Below are 20351 nucleotides of genomic sequence, written 5' to 3'. Positions count from 1 at the left end.
TGTGTTCCCTCCCATATTTGGGCATACCAGGGGTTGTGACACAATACATCCCACCCACCTCGATTTTCTGCATTGTGCTCATCAGAACAACCTACGCATGATTATGTGAGTCTGTGGTTTTCCGAATTCACCTAATCCAGGGGCCGGCAAACTTAAACACCCAAAAAGCCATTTGGACCCGTTCCCTACAGAAAAGAAAACACCGGGAGCCACAAAGGTCCTAACTGGAAGCCCCCTGTTCAATTCTGGAGCTGACCGGAAGTTCAGTTCCCCCACCATAGAGTCTCCTCCTAGAGTGGCATACTTTTTCCTCTACCTGTCATAACCGAAAGCCCTATCAATGGTGGAGACAACTGGAAAACCCTCCCCTTGCCATAGAGTCTTCTCCTGGCGCACTGTGCTTCTCTCCCCCCACCCCCACCCAGAAGCTCCTCTCAAAATTCTGGGGTCGACCGGTGACGGAGCTGCAGCAGAGGGAGGAAAGAGCCACATGTGGCTCCAGAGCCGCAGTTTGCTGATCCCTGACCTAGGGCAGTGTTGGCAAACCTTTTAGGCACCGAGTGCCAAAACGGAAGGGTGTGCGTGTGTGTGCCGGAAACCAGAAAACCGGACGGCCAGAGCACATGCGCGCACCAGGAAGATGAACTTATGGTTTCTGGCATGCGCATGCCAGAAACTGGATGATCCTCTTTCCGGCCCGTGCATGCACACCCGGCGGCTGCGTTTCCCGTTTCCGGCACTCCCGTGCGCATGAAGACCATCTGGTCTTCAGAGCAACGGGTGACAGCTCGCGTGGCCAGAGACATGGCTCTGCGTGCCACTTCTGGCACGCGTGGCCTAGGTTCGTCATCACAGACCTAGGGATCGCAATTGCAATTTGGGCCAGCCCGTCTTATATACCTGCCAGTTTCATTCAGTGAGACGACAGAACTGAGCAAAGCGCACTTCGTCCTTGACTTACACAGCAACGCTTGGGCCCAGAATTTCTGTCGCTAAGCGAGATTGTTGTTAAGTGAGTTTTGCCCCATTTTACGACCGTTCTTGCTAGAATTGTTCAATGAATCACTGCCGTTGTTAAGTCAGTAACACAATTGTTAAGTGAGTCTGGCTTCCCCATTGGTTTTGCTGGCCAGGTCACAAAAAGGTGATTAGATGACCGCAAGACACTCCTGTTGTGGCCCGCCAGTGGATCTGGCAGCAGATTCGGAGAGTGAGGAGGTTGGGGAGGAAGATGGGCCAGTCCTGGAGTCTGGGGAAGGCTCTGTTGAGGGATCTGTGTTGGAGGCAGAGAGGGGGCCAGGGCCGTCTGACAGTTATCAGCTGCCTTCGGAGTCAGAGATCAGTGAGGAAATGACGGTGAACAAAGGTAAGTAAATCAGTTTGAGGGGAAAGGGGAACCGTCGGATCACTGCAACCGCCATAAGTACATGCCAGTTGCCAAGTGTCTGAATGTTAATCCTGTGATGCTGCAGTTGTCGTGAGTATCAAAAATGGTCCCAGGTCACTTTTTTCAGTGACGTTATTACTTCGGTCACTAAACGAACTGTTGTAAGTCGAGGACTACCAGTTATGTAGTCTTGCCTTCAGAGGTTGTGAATGCCCCAACACTGGAAGTCTTGAAGAAGATGTTGGACAACCATTTGTCTGAAGTGGTATAGGGTTTCCTGCTTGAGCAGGGGGTTGGACTAGAAGACCTCCAAGGTCCCTTCCAACTCTGCTATTGTATTGTATAGGAACCATGCTTAGCCGCAGACCTGCAGATTCAATGAACCAACAAAGCTTGCTTTTTCTGCGCTTGGGAGGTGAACAAACCACCATTCCAGGATTAAATACCCTCCGTATAAAATGGAACTCTTCAGATACAAAATTTACAACAAATCCCCGAATTATAGGATGAGGTGGAGGGAACCAGGCAGGTTAGTGTTGAAATGTTCAATCACTGAATCCTCCCAAATTCAAGGAGAGGGTCTTTTCAGACTCAAATCCTGGGGGAGGAGGGGTTTCTTTGGACACTCTCTGTTGTGGCCTGCCAGTGGCCAGCAGAGTCGGACAGTGAGGATTGGGGAGGAACATGGGCCAGTCCTGGAAGCTGGGGAAGGCTCGGACAAGGGCTCTGCGTCGGAGGCAGAGACACGGCCAAGGCCGTCTGGCAGTGATCAGCTGCCTTCGGAGTTAGACAGCAGTGAGGCAGAGGAACAGCTGGAGCCTGTTCCCAGTGTGCGCATGCGCCGAGCGGCCAGAAGAAAAGAACAACTGAGAAATCAGGGTCGACTTGGGAGTAAAGTCACAGGTGGAAGGTGATTGGCCCCTCCCATAGGAAATAAAAGAGGAGCGAAAGGGGAGTGGGATTTTGCAGGAAACAATTCCTTCGTTCGGTCATTCGATTTGTTTCAGGAGTGTGAAGATCTGTCCTTGAATCTCCGAGACTCTGTGCCCAGTCTTTCCTTGCACAGCACCTCCTTTGGGAAAATATTGACCTGGCAGCTTTCCAAGCTAGATAAGGTCTGTGGTCATAAATACTCCTTGGAAAGACTGTTTGCCAGGCCTTGCTGAATGTGAATGAGAGGAATTCACATTCGTTTAATAAAAGGGGTTTTGCCGGGACCAGGACTCTCCCTCGTGCTTTTTGGGGAAGCCTTGATCAGAACATCTCAAGGGATTTCCTTTGGCAAGGAAAGCCACTAGGTTTCTTCAGCAGATCTATTTATTTTATTTATGCATCATTCAGAGAGGGTCCAAGCCACTTGGGACAAATATAAAAATCCCCCCCCCCAAAGAAACAAAGGGAACACATTTAGAAACAGGGGGGGAGGGGAGAAACCATAGAAAATGCATAGAAAGATATGGTCAAATATATAACATTCACTGCTTGTCTGGTTTCCCGCTTATCCATTAGTCTCCATTGCCGTGTTTCCTCATCCTGGGGCCCTTTTAAGCCGTGTGGACTTCAACTCCCAGAATTCCCCAGCTCGCTTGCGGAGGCTGGTAGGCTCCATTTTATAGGGGGGGGGTAATTTTATATGAGAGTTTGTTTAATTCTGGAATGGTGGTTTGTTCCCCGGCCAAGAGTTCATTGAATGTACACGTCTGTGGCTAAGCATGGCTTACATAAGGGAGGTAGTCCCCGACTTGCAACAGTTTGTTTAATGACCATTCAAAGTTATAACATCACCGAAAAAAACTGACTTGGTTGGGATCATTTTTTGATACTTAACGGCCGCGGCTGCATTCCCGTGGTCACCTGGTCAACATTCAGACACTTGGCAACTGGCATGTACTTACGGCGGTTGCAGCAACCAAACAGTTCCCCCTTTCCCCCAAACTGATTTACTTACCTTTGTTTGGCATCATTTCCAAGATTCTAGTCCTTAAGCTGCAGTCACTCATTTAAGTGGTGATGTCTGTTTTCTCCTTGCTCTGAGGGCTTTCAGATCGAATTCTATTTTTCTGTCCAGATTGAATTTTATTTTATTTTTTGTACGGGAAAATATATAAGACTACCTGCATACCCATGCTCCACTACAAAGCTATGTGATCGGGCTTGATAAATTGATACTTACAGCTTGAAAATTAATGAATAGTTATGACCGGCGTCTCCTCTCCCCTTCTCTCCCTCAGACTTGCCCCAGAGGCTTCTCTATCCTATCCCCTTCTCTCCCTCAGTCTAACTCCTTAGCATTAGAGTGTTTTTCAGGTGGGGAGGGGAAGTAGAATGTCTAAAGATGAGTCACATGCTGGCCATACCTATGCCCAAGTGGCAGTTGGAACAGAATTCTTTTCAGGTGGGGAGGGGAAGTAGAATGTCTAAAGATGAGTCACATGCTGGCCATACCCATGCCCAAGTGGCAGTTGGAACAGAATTCTTTTCAGGTGGGGAGGGGGAGTAGAATGTCTAAAGATGAGTCACATGCTGGCCATGCCCATGCCCATGCCCATGCCCAAGTGGCAGTTGGAACAGAATTCTTTTCAGGTGGGGAGGGTGAGTAGAAGGTCTAACTCCTTAGCATCAGAGCATGTTAATAATAATGTAAGAAATACTAATGATCTGTTGGTCGTTTCAGAAAATCCTTTGTTAGTGAGCACCTAGAAGCCAAGAGGAACATACGTGCCGAATTTCAAGTTAGTAGACTTTACGGTTCTGGAGATTTCATGATGATGCATGAGTAGTATTTCGCTTTTATATACTGTACATAGATTCACGGTTGGTCTGGTTTCCCGCTCATCCATTAGTCTCTATTGCAGTGGTGGGTTGCAGGCGGTACGCCCCGGTACAGGTGTACCAGAGCCTGCCCGGAACACCGGGTACCGTTCCGGTACGGTGCTCTAGAGGGCCCACCCGCCCGCCTGAGCTCCTTACCTGTCCTTTAAAGCCTTCGGCGCTCATGGCATGTACAGCGCCTGCGCAACGCTCCACCGAGCACCTGGCGCATCGTGGAGGCTTGCAGAGGCGTTGCTGGCAGGTACGACACATGCGTGCGCCACTTGCGTGTGCACGCACACTACACACCTCTATGTGGGGGACGCCGGGCCCGTTCCAACTGCATCGGTTGGAACGGGGTCCGGAATCCACCACTGCTCTATTGCCTTGTTTCTCATCCTAGGCCATGTTAAGCCGTGTAGACTTCAATTCCCAGAATTCCCCAGCCCGCTTGAAGTCCACACTGCTCTAATAAATGTAATTTTTACTCCCTTTTTCATCCATAATTCCTTCTCACCCTCTGGACAGGTAAGAGTTAATCCTTCCTCTGGGAGATCTTGGAAGGGTTAACCTGGTTGATCTCCTTCTCACTCCCCTGGCCTTGGGGGATTCATTTACCTCCCCCTTTCCACACCCCTCTATTTTTTCCCCCTCGGGATTTTCCTCAGACTTTAACCCCGTTTTTCCTCTGGTTTGTCGTCCCCCCCCCTGCTCCCCCCCCATTCTTGACCAAACTGAATCCACAGAGCCAGGCCTTTGAGAAGCTTGCTGTCCCACCCCCCACAGCCCCCCCTTGCTTTGCACTCGTTTCCTTCTTCTTTCCTTTCTAAAGGTTAAAAAAAATCACCTTCCTTCCCTAAGTCCAGACTTTGCAAGAGTTCAACTGCTCCCCCCCCCCTTCCTCCGCTGCAGTTTGTCCTGGAAGCTTTCTGGCTCTTGAAGGGTTAACTTGTTCCACATTGGCTTGACCTGTGTCTTTTCCCCTCCTGTTAAGAAAAATCTCTCTTCCTCCTCTCTGCCCTCTTTTCCCCTGTTCCCCCTGCCCCCCTTTTCTCTTTGTCCCCTTTCCCATCTGTCCCCCCTTTCTCCTGTCCCCCTTTTTACCCTGTCCCCTTTCCCCTCTGTCCCTGCTTTTCCCGTCCCCCTTTCCCCTCTGTCCCCCTTTCCCCCCCATCCCTGCTTTTCCTGACCCCCCTTTATCTGTCCCTTTCCCGTCCCCCTTTTCCCGTCCCCTTTCCCCCGCTTTTCACCCTCTGTCCCCTTTCCCCCCTCCCTGCTTTTCCTGTCCCCCTTTTTCCCTCTTTCCCCCTTTTCACTCTCTGTCCCCCCTTTCCCCATCCCCCTTTCTTTATTCCCCCTTTTTCCCTCTGTCCCCGCTTTCTCTTTGTCCCCCCTTTTTCCCTCTGTCCCCCTTTCCCATCCCCACTTTTCCCTCTGTCCCCACTTTCCCGTCCTTCTTTTCTTTGTCCCCCTTTCCCGTCCCTGCTTTTCCTGTCCCCCCTTTCCCTGTCCCCACTTTCTCTTTGTCTCCCTCTTTCCCCCTTTTCACCCTCTGCCCCCCCTTTCCCCATCCCCTTTTCTCTTTATCCCTTTTCCCTTTTTCCCCTTTATCCCCCTTTCTCCATCTGTCCCCCCTTTTCCTGTCCCCCTTTTCGTCTTTCCCCTGTCCCCCATTCCCCGTCTGCCCTTTTCCCTGCCCCCCTTCCCTTGCCCTCTTTTTACCTTCTGTCCCCCGTTTTCCCTGTCCCTCAATGTCCCCATTCTGTCCCCCCCTTCCCCTGCTCTCTTTTCACACTCTGTGCCCCCTGCAGCCCCTCTCCCCACTTTCCCCTCGGCCCTCCCTTTCTCCTTCCGTCTCCCCTTTCTCCCTCTGCCCCCCCTTTTCCCTTTCCCTCCTGATCTTAAAAGGGTTAAAACAAATCTTCTCTCCCTCCCCCTCCCCCCTCTCCCCCCTGCCCCCCTTTCCCCTCCCCCCTCTCAACTTTTCCACCCTTAACCCCTTTCGCCTCTCCTTCCCCCTTTTCAAGGGTTAAACCAATTTTCATCCCCGCCGGCACTTCAAGGGTTAACCTAAAAAAAAGAGAGAGAGAGAGGAAAAAAAAGAAGCGGGAGAGCGAACGAGCGCTTCCCTTCTCTCCCCCCCCCCTCCTCCTCCTCCTCTCCTCTCGGCTACCTCGCGTTCTATCCAGATTGACACATTTGCTACGGGAAGCCGCGCCGGACCAATCAGGCGCGTCCTGGGGTTTTGTGGCTTTCCCCCCCTCCTTCCCCCGCCTCCTCCTCCTCCCCCCCACGTGGGCCGCGAGCGCCTTATTTATTTCTTCCCTTCCCTTCCCTTTCTTCTCCTCCTCCCCCCCGCCCCTCTCTCCCCCCCTCCCTTCCCGGCGCTCTGATTGGTTGCGGCGCGTTCGACTGTGGCGAAAGAGAAAGCGGCAGACCCCACGTGGAGCTGGCGGGCGTTCCATTGATCGCTTCTCCCCCGCAAAGCTGCCGCGGGGGGGGGGGAGGCGTAAAAAAAAGAGAGAGAGAGAGAGAAAGCGAGGAAAGGAAGAAGGGGCGTTGAAAAGAGGGGGGGGGGGCTTCTCTCTCTCTCTCTCTCTCTCTCTCTCTTTTCTTTCTCCCTCTTGCAAACACCCCGACAGGGCAGCCCTGACCCGGAGCCACCCCGCCCACGCTCTCCCTTTCACCCCCCCCCCGCAAAGGAGGAGGCGCGGGCGAATCCTGCGATCCCGGGTGAGTGTTTCCCCCCCGTCCCTCTCGCGCGGTGGAGGTAGATCTCCCCTGTCTCCTTCGGGTCCGTCTCCCCAAAGGTGCAGTGGGTGGGTGCAGCGCTTTCAACGGTAGGCGGTGAGGTTTAGGAAAGGGAAGGGTGGATCTCTTTCCTGCTGGGGGATCTACTCGGTCGTACCTGCTGGCTGCTGGACTATTGTTAGGCTGGGAGAAATCATTGGGGGGGGGGGGCGATTTTGTATCCGGGACTTGCTTTGGTTGTTGTTTTTTTTAAAGAAGGGTAGGGGGGCTTCCTAAATCGGACAAGACGCGAGTTCCTTATTCGTGGGAAAATAGGTGGCGGTGGTTAATTGGGGCGACGGTTAATTGGGGTGCTTGCTTGGTGTGTGTGGTGGTGGGGGGTGCTGTTCCTGTTATTTCTTTCTTTAATACAAAGAGGCATCTGGGGTTAGGAAACCCCCTCCCCGCATCCCCCTTGTTTTATCTCGTGCAGCTCCCCTTCCTCGCCAAATACCCACGAATTAAACTGTGATTAATGTTACTTTGCTCCTGGTTTTTTTTTCCTCCTCCCGTTAAGCTGGGTTTCCCTGGGAAGCAAGCAAGAGAGGGCTGGTTGCCAGCTTCAGGGGCGGCAGCATCTCTCTTAAGTCCTTGAAATCTCAGCCCAGTGCCTATATTTTTATTTAAATTTATTATTTCCTCCCCCCCCCCCTTCCTCGTGGCACAAGGGATAATAGACCACCCTGAACATGTGCCGAGTGCTTTTTCCTGGCTCCTGAAAAAAGAGAGCCAGTTCTACCTTCCCACCCATAAGGACTGGATGGGGTGGGAGTCTGTTGGGACAGGGTGCTGGTGGTGAGGCAGGTTTTAAGATCCTTTATTCAAGATCCGTAGAGAGCATTTTGTTTGATGTTGTCTATCAGTTTGCAAGAACTTTGGAGAAAACAAGCTTGCATTGTTAATTACCCTGCCAAAGATCCCCACTGGGTAAGATCAAATCTTAATAGGCGGTCTACACGCTTTTCTGAAACCAGGACTAACATCGGTGGCCCACAACATGGTTAGATTGGAGGTTTGGGGGGGGGGGTGTATTCAGACAATACAGGTAGTTCTGGACGTACGACCGTAATTGAGCCTCCAAATTTCTGTTGCTAAGTGAAACGTCGGGGAAGTGAATTCGATTTTTCTCGCCACTCATGTTGTTAAGTGAATCGCTGCCATTGTTAAGTTGGTTAAGACGGTTGTTAAGTGAACCCGGCTTCCCCGTGAACTTTGCTTCTAAGAAGGGTGGCAAAAGATCACACGATCCCGGGACGCTGCAACCGTCGTAAGTATGAGTCCGTTTGTTGCCAAACATCCGGATTTTTGGAGGCATGTGACCATGGGGATGTTGCAACGGTCGTAGGTGTGAAAAACAGCTGTAATTTGCTTTTTTGCAACACCGTCGTCACTTTGAAGCGTCGCTAAATGAGCTGTTGTAAGTCGAGGACGTTTAGCCTGCTTAGAGAAATGAACTTTTAGTCTGTTTGTGTGTTTAGGGTTAGGGTGCATTGATTTGTTAGGCGGGATTTGCCCAGCAGACAAGAGAAGACTTAAATCATCATTAAAGGTGAACAGAATAGAGCCCACTTTGCTTTCAGATGCTTTATGAATTGTGCAAACGCTTCCTTTTCAATCATTGACGTCTTTTCCCTAAATTGGGGGAGAGTAAGAGGCACATGCAGATGTGAAGTTTCCATTTGTTGGGACTTTTGGCCTGGGAGATGGAGACTCCAGATGCAGAAGCAGTCTATCTCCCACCCTTTCACTTCTTTTCCCCAATCTGTCAATGCGCCTCCTTATTAGAGTCAAATTTCTAAGTTGTAGTGCCAGTGCTGTTTTTTTTTATATCTCCATCTGTTTTTTTTCCAATCCCAATTTGGGATTCCAGCTTTTTTATTTCAGAAATTCATTAAAATATGAGTTTTTTCCATGCATTACAGCTAGTCCTCAACTTACAACAGTTCGTTTAGTTACAACGGCACTGAAAAAAGTGACTTAGGACCAGTTTTCACACTTAAAGACCATCGTAGCATCTCTGTGGTCACTTGATCAAAATTCAGACTCTCGGCTCGTATTTATGACGGTTGCTGTGTCCTGGGGTCACCTTGGCGACCTTCCAACAAGCAAAGTCGATGGGGAAAACCAGATTCGCGGAACAAACGTGCGACTACTTTTAACAACGGCAGTGATTCACTTAACGAAGGCGGCGAGAAAAGGCGTAAAGCGGAGCCAAACTCGCTTAAAATGTATCAACGTACGTTTCGGGGTCGATTGTGATCGTAGGTGGAGAGGACTGCCTGTCTGCTTTTATCTGCAGGCGACATCTCGCCTTCTGACTGCATCAAAGTTCCAGTTTCAGACGGTGGTCGTATGTCGAGGACTGCCCGTTCCTTCACGTAGTTGATAAACCGGTGAAAATAATTGAGTTTAAAACTGATTTATTGTGGGGTGCTTTGTTGTTGTTGTCTGGTTGTTGTTGTTGTTTTAAGGAAAACCCTGCAGGCAATCCAAGTTTGAGGGTCCTTACACACACACACACACACACACACACACACACACACACATGCCTTATGCCTTCCTTCCCCTGGGGTTTTGCACATCCTTCCTGATAAAAGCTGGCTTTGGTAGGAGGAATTGGGGAAAGGGGGGTGTGTAGTCAGGAATGGCTGCAGCTGGGAGGGTTTTTATATCCTTACCTGCGAAGCAGGCAATAACTTGGGGGGGGGGGACGTTAAAATTAATCGAGGGGCGCATGTAAGGACAGCTGAAAAGAGGGAATGGTGTGTGACGGTTAAAACAAAAAAATGAAATAGAAAAGAGCCGCGTGGGGTTGGTGGGTGGTAGGTCTCTTTCTCCCTGGAGAAATTAAAAAGGGGAGGGGGGTGAGTTGTGGCTCCTCCTCCCCCACCCACCCACCCCCAGTCACACATGTGTTAAAAAGGAAATTTATGCTTCCTGAAGTCTGCAGCCTTGGGAATTGGAAGCGGGAGGAGGGGGGAAAAAAACACGCCCTTGACATGCCCAGAGGCGGCCTTGTTCGCCCTGTAATTTCCTTCTGAGCAGACAACAGATATCCTTCCGGTCTGCGAAGGGCCTTGGAGGGGTCAGCATCTCTCAAACCGATGATGCGTTTGGGGTTTTTATCGGTTAGGGCAAAAAGGGTGGCTTTCCAGCAGTCTTTGGAGGTAGTCCTCGACTTACGACCGCCGTTGGGGACCAGAATTTCCGTTGCTAAGCAAGGCGGTTGTTTAAAAGAGTCACGCTCGATTTTACAACCTGGTGGTGGTTGTTGTTGTTGTTTTTTGCCTTGGTTGTTAAGCAAATCGGTGCGGTTTTTAAGTGAATCGGGTGGTCGTTAAGCAAACCCGGCTTCCCCCATTGACTTTGCTTGGGAAGGCCATAAATGGCGATCATAAATGCAGGCCGGTTGCCAAGCTCCCAAATTTTGATCATATGATTGGGGGAAATGCTGCAATGGTTGTAAGTGCAAGGACCGGCCATAAATCATTTTATTCAGCCCCCGTTCAGTCGCTAAATGGATGGTTGTAAGTCGAGGACTACCTGTAATTGCTACAGGCCTCAGTGGACACAATTTGGGCTGCTGAAGGAGGGGGGTCTTGTAATACTTTGTGGCTTGTGGATCTTATTGCTTTTGGTTGTTTTATTGCTTTTAAAAAAAATAGAGCATGTTTTAGTGATTTAAACTACAATTTTTCCCCCATGATGGGTCCCTTATTGCTATCCTAAATCAGGATTTAAGCCATGATTGCAAAGAAGAGAATGCAATGGATAAACCATAGTCCAGGGGTGTCCAAACTTGAGAACTTTAAGACTTGTGGACTTCAATTCCCAGAATTCCCCAGCCAGCATGGCTGGCTGGGGAATTCTAGGAGTTGAAGTCCACAAGTCTTAAAGTTCCCAAGTTTGGACACCCCTGCCATAGTCGAATGGTGTAGAAGGGCTTCCTACAAGAGGCGATGACCCCATACTTTGGAAAGGAGAAGAGAAACGTGTGGCAGGCTTTCTGGGGTGCTAGTCCTCATGAAGCTCTGTTTTCCTCACCAACAGAAGGATGACGCTTATCCCCAATACATGACTTGTGGGTTTCTTTTATTTCTTGTTCATTAGTTCCCGTTGCTTCGACGATGTGGCGTAAAATAAATTAGGTGTAAAATAAATAGATGCCGATAGGCAACTCTGTTCAGTCCCAATAACGGCGCATTTTATGACTGCTGGAATAACATTCACGGCTCATTTTGAAAATCTCGTCCGCCATTTCTAGACTGCTTTTTGCTTACAGCTTTGTACTAAAAAGGTGCTTAAAATTCAGAGTTTCACCACCTTGGCAAGTTTTAAGACGGGTGGACTTCAACGAACAGAATTGCTCGTAATTTCTGACCTGGGACCAGGACAAGATAACGGATGCTTCCAATATAACCATGTAACGTCTTCTTCTCCCTAGGTTACCCCCAGAACGTGGGTTTTCCCCAAACCGGAGACGTAGTGGCCTTACCTAAAATCACAAACCTATGGTTGATTTACAAGGATGTTCTCCCAGAATAGGCCCCCGGTAAGTTATCTCTGGGTTGTTTTTCTTTAATTTCCCTTCCACCTCCAATCTTTAGGTTCCCAACTCCAGCCGAAAAAAATAAAAATATACTTTATTTTAGGTTGATTGAACTCCTTATGCAAATGTCAGTGCTTCAGTGATGTGTTTCAGACGGTTGGGATCTTTTTAAAAAAAAGTTTATTTAATTCATGGTCCCTCCTTTATTACTTTTTTGTTTTAATAAATAACTCCAGCCAGCCAACATCCCTTAATATTCTTTCCTCCTCCCCGTTTTCCTCAGAAACAATAGGTGGGACAGTCTGAGACTGAGAGACTGGGCCAAAGTCACCCATCCGGCTTTCAGGGCTAAGGTGGGACTAGAACTCACCATCTCCTGGTGATTGGCCCAAAGTCACCCAGCTGACTTTCAGGGCTAAGGTGGGACTAGAACTCACCATCTCCTGGTGATTGGCCCAAAGTCACCCAGCTGGCTTTCAGGGCTAAGGTGGGACTAGAACTCACCGTCTCCTGGTGATTGGCCCAAAGTCACCCAGTCGGCTTTCAAGGCTAAGGTGGGACTAGAATTCACCATCTCCTGGTGATTGGCCCAAAGTCATCCCACTGATTTTTGATGGCTCGGGCTGTGTTTTTAATTGGGGGAGGGGGTGGGCAGAATGGGAATTTAACTGATGACCTTACAGGAAAATATAAGCCTTTCATGAAGACTCAACCTTCTGAAATACACGTAGTCCTCGGTTTACAACGGTTCCTTTAGTTCAAAGTTTACAACGGCCCTGAGCAAAGTGACTTATGACCGTTTGTCACGCTTACGACCATTGTAGCCACCCCATGGTCGCAGGATCAAAATTCTGGCACTTGGCAACCAAACTCAAACTTGACGACGGTTGCGGTGTCCCGGGGTCACGAGATCCGCTTTTGCGACCGCCTGACGAGCAAAGTCAACGGGGAAGCCAGATTCACTTTACAACCAGGTTACTGATTTAACGCCCGCAGTGATTCACTTAACAACAGTGGCAAGAAAGGTTGTAAAATGGGGCACCCGCCCTGCGGCCTGTTTTTTGTTCCAGGAGGTCCAAAATGGATCATAGGGGGGGGGTGGCATCCCTCCCCACCTGTGGCTCATTTTTGCTCCCAGGAGGCTGCAGAGAGGCAGTATTGCACTATGGGGGTGGATGCGCGGCTTCACCACGCGGTGTCCAAAAGGCTCACCATCACTGACATAGACAGATAAACTCCATGAAGATCTGTCCCCCTATCTGGTCCTTCAGATCTTCCACACCTGCCCAACTTCCCGCTGTAAATCAAGTCCATTCCCCTTGATTCTGGCCCCCCCTCCTCGTCTTCTCTTTCCTTCCCTCTTTCCCAGGATCAAAACCTTCTCCAGGGAGTTGAGCTTTTGCATCGATTGACCAATTAACTGCACACTAACAAATCACTGTCAGATAGATGGATTTTGTCCAGCTTGGTTCTTCGGCTCTTCCGATGATGCCTCCATCTCCATTTCCACTTTCCGTGTGCTGGTGCCCCTCCTCCTCCTCTTCCTCCTTCTTCTTTTTTCCCTTCCACCCTTCCCAACATCAGAGCCTTGGCCGGAGAGCAGAGTCGTCGCTTCGTATGGCTGAAAACATAAATAGGATCCTGTTCATTCCTGCTGCACCATGGAGCAAGAATTGTTCTGTGGTTTTCTTGACTGTGCGTAGAATAGAAGAATAGAATAACAGTTGGAAGGGACCCCGGAGGTCTTCTAGTCCAATCCCCTGCTTAGGCAGGAAACCCTACATCACTTTAGACCAGTGTTTCTCAACCTTGGCAACTTGAAGATGTCTGGACTTCAACTCCCAGAATTCCCCAGCCAGCGAATGCTGGCTGGGGAATTCTGGGAGCTGAAGTCCAGACATCTTCAAGTTGCCAAGGTTGAGAAACACTGCAAATGGTTATCCAACATCTTCTTAAAAACTTCCAGTGTTGGGGCATTCACGACTTCTGGAGGCAAGTAGTTCCATGGATTAATTGTTCTCACTGTCAGGAAATTTCTTCTTAGTTCTAAGTTGCTTCTCTCCTTGATTAGTTTCCACCCATTGCTTCATGTTCTGCCCTCAGGTGCCTTGGAGAATAGTTTGACTCCCTCTTCTTTGTGGCAACCCCTGAGATATTGGAACACTGCTATCCTGTCTCCCCTAGTCCTTCTTTCTATTAAACTAGACATACCCAGTTCCTGCAACCGTTCTTCATATGTTTTAGCCTCCAGTCCCCTAATCATCTTTGTTGCTCTTCTCTGCACTCTTTCTAGAGTCTCCACATCTTTTTTACATCGTGGCGACCAGAACTGAATGCCATATTCCAAGTGTGGCCTTCCCAAGGCATTATAAAGTGGTATTAACTCTTCACGTGATCTTGATTCTATCCCTCTGTTGATGCAGCCTAGAACTGTGTTGGCTTTTTTGGCAGCTGCTGCACACAGCTGACTCATAGTTAAATGGTTGTCCACTAGGACGATAGTCTTCTCAAGTGTCTTCTCCAACATTGCCTTCAAAGCCATCAATGTTCTTCTTTTCCAGCTTCTTCAAAGTTCCACTTTTAATTCCATAAAAAGTCGTATGGAAGATCCTACCTTGCGCAATTCTGATCTTTGTAGGTCTAAACTTTGCTTTAAATCCATTGCAGATTTCTTTTTTTCTACAGTGCTTCCGAGGACATAGAAATAAAAACAGCTCGTGGCCAAAAAAAATAAATAATAATTGGCATGTCAATTGCGGATATTCCTCGACTTGCAACCATTCATATAGTGACCGTTCAAAGCTACAACGGCACTGACATCACGTGATCAAAATTCAACATCATATGATCAAAATTCAGACATTTGGCAACCGACTCATATTTATGACGGTTGCAGTGTCCTGAGGACATGGGATCACCTTTTGTGACCTCCTGACAAGCAAAAGTCACATGAGTCATCCAGATTCACTTAACAAACATCTTTGCTAACTTAACAACTGTAATGATTCACTTAACAACTGTGGCAGGAAAAGTCGTAAAATGGGGCAGACTTCGCAGTGCTTTTTACAGCCCTCTCTTAGCGGTTTACACAGTGAGTATCTCGCCCTTCCAACAATCTGGCTCCTCAATTTACCAACCTCGGAAGGATGGAAGGCTGAGTTAACCTTGGACTTAACACATGTTTCACTTAGCAACAGAAATGTTGGGCTCAACTGCGGTCGTAAGTCGAGGGCTATCTGCATTATATACCTGGTGGTGTAAAGATTTCTAGTGGGCGAACTCCAATGCTTGGAAATTCTTTTCTGGAACTTTGTTATAAAACGCCGAAGTGGCAAATGTTTAACTGGCTGGGATGAACTCCTGCCTTAATGCCAAGCAAAGTTCGTTGGAGGGGGGGAGGGGGGCTTGGTTTGTGGGAAATCACCTCTAAGCCGATTGGAATGTCAAAATTAAAAAAAAAAATATTTTGCATCGTTTTGAATGCTGAAAATTGCCCTAGGACATCTGGAGCAGAAGCAGTAATTCATGCACAAATGGGGGGGGGGGGGGGATGAGTGATGTGCCTTGAAAACAAATTTTCTGGTGTGGGTTGGATAAGGCAGCGGTCACCAACTGGTGGTCCATGGACCACTGGGAGAAAATGTTGCTGGTCCACAGGCAAATTATTTGCATTTTTTAATATTGCACTAAATCAGAGGTCCTCAAACTACGGCCCCTGGGCAGGATTCGTGCAGTGAACGCTTGTGTTGCTGCAGAGAGTCTCTCCCTTCGGGGTCTTTTTGTGTAGGTCGAAGGGGGACAGGAATTCCAACTTGGGGTCTGCTTCAGCTTCCTGGTGGGGGGCTTTGGGCGAAGGCTGGAGGGAAGAGCCGCTGGTGGCGAAGAGCCGGAGGGCCTCGTTCCAGTGGGACTGCACCGTGGCCTGGAACTGGCTAACCATCTCAGCCCGCTGAGCCTCCAGGCGCCGGTACCTGGCCTTGCACTCCCGCAGTTCTTCCCTCTGCTTGGAAAGCCCATGCTCCTAGTCCTTAGTGAGGTGCTTCTGCTGAGCCTCCTTCTCGGTCAGATCCAATGTGAACTGAGCTGTTTTGTCGACTCTTTCTCAATGGGGGCTGCTTAGCTCCAGCAACTGCTTCCTGTTGGGGCCCTAAGGAGCCCGGGTGACAAACGAGTAAGAGGCTGGTGAGGGGCCCCTTGACGTGAGTGACATCAAGCTGGCCACGCCCACCCAGTCACATGACCACCTAGCCACACCCAGCCAGCCGGTCATTGGGCAGATCATATTAGCGGTCCGCGGGGTTTAAAATTATGAATTGAGTGGTTCCTGAGGTCCGAAAGGTTGGTGACCCCCTGGGTTAAAGGATTTCTCGATTTATAAAAGTTTTCCTCCAAGCAATTCTTTCATCTGGGGATGTCAAACCATGTCAACTTTTAAGTCTCGTGGACTTCAACTCCCAGAATTCTCCATCGTTATGCAAATCCACTGTCATGAAGTGACCCCATTGTTCACAAGGGGGCCGATTTGCAGACGAATTGCAGAGGATGCTCATTTAACAATCGTTGTGCGACCGGGCAAATGGAGGACCGCTTAATGGTGGTCATTAAGCGAATCACCCTTGGGAAAGCGGGAAGGGGGCAGGCAGGCAGGCAGGCCTCTTTCCAAAGGGGGCAACAGAATGGGAGGGGAACGAGGGCCGGCGCATGGTGCTTGCTCTGCCGTGGGTCATTTTGCCACTGTCTCTCGCTGTCTCCCTCCCAGGCTCACCTACAGACGCCACCTATGGCCACCACGGCTGTTGCTGCCACGGCTGCCGCCAGTGTCATATCCACCACCCCTCAGTCTTTGAAACTGACTTACCCGGAGATTTTGGACCGGATCAAAGAAGAATTCCAGTTTTTGCAGAACCAGTACCACAGGTAAAAAAAAAATAGATGGCCGTTTTCCCAGGGGATGTTGAGCTGAGTGGATGGTGTGGCTTCTTCCTTTGATCCTGTTTGTGTGTGTGTGTGTCTGTGTGTGTATGCGTGCACCGAAGCCAGCCTTTCAATTCCTAATTTAATCCTCGGAGCTGCCATGAAGTGTTTGGATGATTTTGTCCCTCTGGGTAAGGAGCCTTTTGCAATCCAAAGAGGCTGTAGTCCTTGACTTAACAACCACAATTGAACCCCAAATTTCGGTTGCTAAGCAAGGCTGTTGCTAAGCAGATTTGTCCCGTTTTATGACCTTTCTTAAAAGGTCTAAGGGACACGGTGGCTCAGTGTCTAAGATGCTCAGCTTGTCGATCAGAAAAGTCGGCCGTTTGGCCGTTGTAGTGCCGCATAACGGAGTGAGCTCCTATGACTTGTCCCGGCTTCTGCCAACCTAGCAGTTCGAAAGCACGTAAAAAATGCAAGTAGAAAAATAGGAACCACCTTTGGCGGGAAGGGAACAGCGTTCCGTGCGCCTTCCGTGTTTAGTCATGCTGTTTAGTCATGCCGGCCACATGACCACGGAGACGTCTTCGGCTTTGAAACGGAGATGAGCACCGCCCCCTAGAGTCAGGAACGACTAGCACATATGTGCGAGGGGAACCTTTAACTTTGCCTTATGACCTTCCTTGCCACAATTGTTAAGTGAGTCTCTGCAGTTTGATCATGGCAGGTTGTACTGCAACATTGTACTTGTAGAAAGTGGTCCTAAGCCGCTTTTTTCAGTGCCGTTGTAACTTCGAACAGTCACTGAACGAATGGTTACAAGTCGAGGACTACCTGTAAAGTCTGCGTGGCCTCCCATAAGGGCTTGTCCTGCAGTTTGGGCCACGTTTGGATCGCGCCAAATTCGGAAAATCTATTATATAGAACAGACATAAAATTCCTGGCCTATGGAATATTCATAAATTTCATACATTTTGAAATATTCATAAAATTCCTGGTCTTGGGAATATTGAGGCCGAGCTGTGTTGACCCCCACTGGCACTGGTGGACGCCCCAGGCTGCCTATTTCACTTTTCCCCATCAAATTTGACCCGTTTATCTGCTTGAATCAATACTTCCTACTTTTGAAAACAAGCAGAAGATGCTCTGTCGGCAAACTACAATTCCCATCAGCCTGAGGTCCAGAAGGATGGGAGTTATAATCCCAGGAGATGCCAAAAGGCTCCGTATTCTGGGTCAGGCATCCCCAACATCTGGGCCACAGCCCATTCAGAATCGGGCCGTGGAAGCAATAGATACACAAAGCAGAAAGGATGGAGATGGCTGCTCTGGATCCTTGAGTGGCAGCTGTCTCTTTGACCCGGAGAGGGCCCAAATCAGCGTTGAAATGCTACCGGTTCGGACTGGTAGCATTTTACTACCTTGAACCGGTAGTAAAAAAAATGCTAAGGTTTGGGCAAATCGGTATTTCCGACGATCAGCTGTGACGTGTGATAATATATTAGCCGAGATCATTGGATTTCCTGCTTCCTAGCTAATCTATATTGCGTGTCACAGCTGATCATTGGAAATCGAAGGCCCTGCGCATGCATGCGCGCACACATTTGCGGACCGTTAGCAAAGGTAGGTTGATTTCACCCTTTGGCCAAATCAAATCAAGGTCGCTGTGAAAATCCGTCTTGACTTATTTATGTAGTTCAGCGATCCCCACTTTTCTGGCTCTGCGGACCGGTGGGAAGGGAAGGGATGATTTCGTGTGAACGATGTGTCACTGTGCGCGAAGCTCCATTTGCACAAACGGCAGCCACATGTGTCGGCCGCGAGCTTTGTGCACCTACACACTCGCCCACTACTCGTTCAAAGGTCAAGACCTAGGGGGTTAGGTAAAGGTTCCCCTCGCACATATGTGCTAGTCATTCCCGACTCTAGGGGGCATGACTCTAGGGGGCGGTGCTCATCTCCGTTTCAAAGCTGAAGAGCCAGCGCTGTCCGAAGACGTCTCCGTGGTCATGTGGCCGGCATGACTCAACGCCGAAGCCACACAGAACGCTGTTCCCTTCCCACCAAAGGTGGTTCCTATTTTTCTACTTGTATTTTTTAAGTCCTGTTGAACTGCTAGGTTGGCAGAAGCTGGGACAAGTCACGGGAGCTCACTCCGTTACACGGTGCTAGGGGTTCGAACCGCCGACCTGCTTCCTCATCGACAAGCTCAGCGTCTTAGCCACTGAGCCCTGATTTAATTCATCGATTTATTAATTGTATATGCCGCCCATCTCACCGTTGGAGCGACTCTGGGCCACTTACAAGAGGCTGCAACGATAAATATCAAACCGCTTAAGCTGAATGAAGTGTAGAGTTTAACCCTAGGGTCCGTAGGTCTTTAGTTTTTAAGCTGTTCAAGTTTCTAGGACTCATGACTGCGCATGGTGCTTGAGGACACCGGACAGTGCGAGGAGGGCAGCTAAAATGGGACGAGGGGCGTGGTGGCGCAGTGGTTAGAATGCAGTATTGCAGGCAAACTCTGCCGACTGCCAGCAGTTCTCACTGGTTCAAAGGTTGATTCAGCCTTCCGTCCTTCCGTGGTCGGTAAAATGAGGACCCAGATTGTTGGGGGCAATACGCTAACTCTGTAAAGGAGTGGTGCGGTGGCCTAGAGGGGGAGCTCTTGTCTCACTATCGGGAGGCTGTGAGTTCGATCCCAGGTAGAGGCAGATATTTCTCTCTCTGGGCGCAATGGGAATAAATCTGCTGAACAAAAGTCCGCATTGGCGACAGGAAGGGCATCTGGCCATTAAACGTTCTGCTGGCTCCATTCAGTTGCTCATACTCCACCCCGCAAGGGATTATGGGGTCATTAAATGATGGTGGTGATAGGCTGACTCTGTAAACCGCTTAGGGAGGGCTGCAAAGCACTGTGAAGCTGTATACAAGTCTTAAGCGCTATTGCTTTTGCTTCAACCAAAGCAATTTTGGGGAACGCGGCCCTCTTTGCTGAAGCCGTGAATAGATTATGCAAACTAGACAGGGGCTAGAATACATTATGCAAATGCGGATCTGTATTTGCATGATTTATACAGGGAGCCGCATCGAGGTTTTCTTCCCTGGGAAAACGGTATCTTTGATCGGCACCGTTATTTTGGGGTTTTTTTTTTCTAAAAGGGAAAGGCAATTTAGCAGGAATGGGGTACAAGGTTAGGCTGGGCTTGTTGTGTGAACCGGGCCTTCTCAAGCGCCTAGAGCAGGGTGTCAACCCCGAAGCTGACCTGACCGAAGCCATCTCGGAGCTTCATTGTTTCCACACTGGAGTTGAAGTATAGGGAGAAGGGAATAGAGACACGTAGCTGGGGTTTTTGTAGCCAAAATAAAATGCTTTCTCTTGGGAACCAAGGACATTCTCACACCTGGCCAGAGGAAGGAGGAGTGATGTCCCCAGGCAACCAGCCAGCGCCTTGATTGGACCATGTGACCGACTGGGGTTGAGGGAAAACTTTCACTTTTAATTAGGTGGAAACCGCGGGAACCTTCAGAGTGGGTTTTCACCAGATCTGTGCCAATAGTTTTTATGGAAATAGTGGAAGTTTTTAAGAAGAGATTGGACAACCATTTGTCTGAAGTGGTGTAGGGTCTTCTGCCTAAGCAAGGGGTTGGACTAAAAGACCTCCAAGGTCCCTTCCATCCTCTGCTATTCTATTGTAATCTATTGAATTCTATTGTGTTCTATGGTATGCTACCCTACCCTATCCTTATTCTCTATTCTACCCTACCCTACCCTACCCTACCCTACCCTACCCTACCCTCTTGTTCTGCTCTATTCTACTCTACTCTACCCTAACCTACCCGACCCTCTTGTTTTGTTTTGTTCTATTCTATTCTACTCTATTCTGTCCTACTCTACTCTAC

General features: G+C 49.2%; 1 protein-coding gene across 4 annotated transcripts in view; it reads left to right on the top strand.

Moving 5' to 3' along the window:
* The first annotated feature begins 2350 nt into the window (after nt 1–2350).
* LOC309394925 (transducin-like enhancer protein 1) overlaps nt 2351–20351 on the top strand; it is a 77661-nt gene continuing 59660 nt past the window's right edge. Inside the window, exons 1-3 of one of the 4 annotated variants that reach the window (XM_081958642.1) lie at nt 2351–2502; nt 11433–11540; nt 16297–16454. In XM_081958642.1, coding sequence (XP_081814768.1) covers nt 11517–11540; nt 16297–16454 — 182 coding nt within the window. In that variant the 5' untranslated portion in view covers nt 2351–2502; nt 11433–11516. Of the gene's footprint in view, nt 2503–6613; nt 6932–6963; nt 7009–11432; nt 11541–16296; nt 16455–20351 lie in introns of those variants that run through there. The other 3 variants (XM_081958643.1, XM_081958640.1, XM_081958641.1) reach the window with 3 other exon arrangements.

The sequence above is a fragment of the Natrix helvetica genome (assembly GCF_964273705.1).
Source record: "Natrix helvetica genome assembly, chromosome: 1".
Lineage (NCBI taxonomy): Eukaryota > Metazoa > Chordata > Lepidosauria > Squamata > Natricidae > Natrix > Natrix helvetica.
Note: the sequence above shows the minus strand (reverse complement) of the source record. Positions and strands in the feature narration are given on the sequence as shown.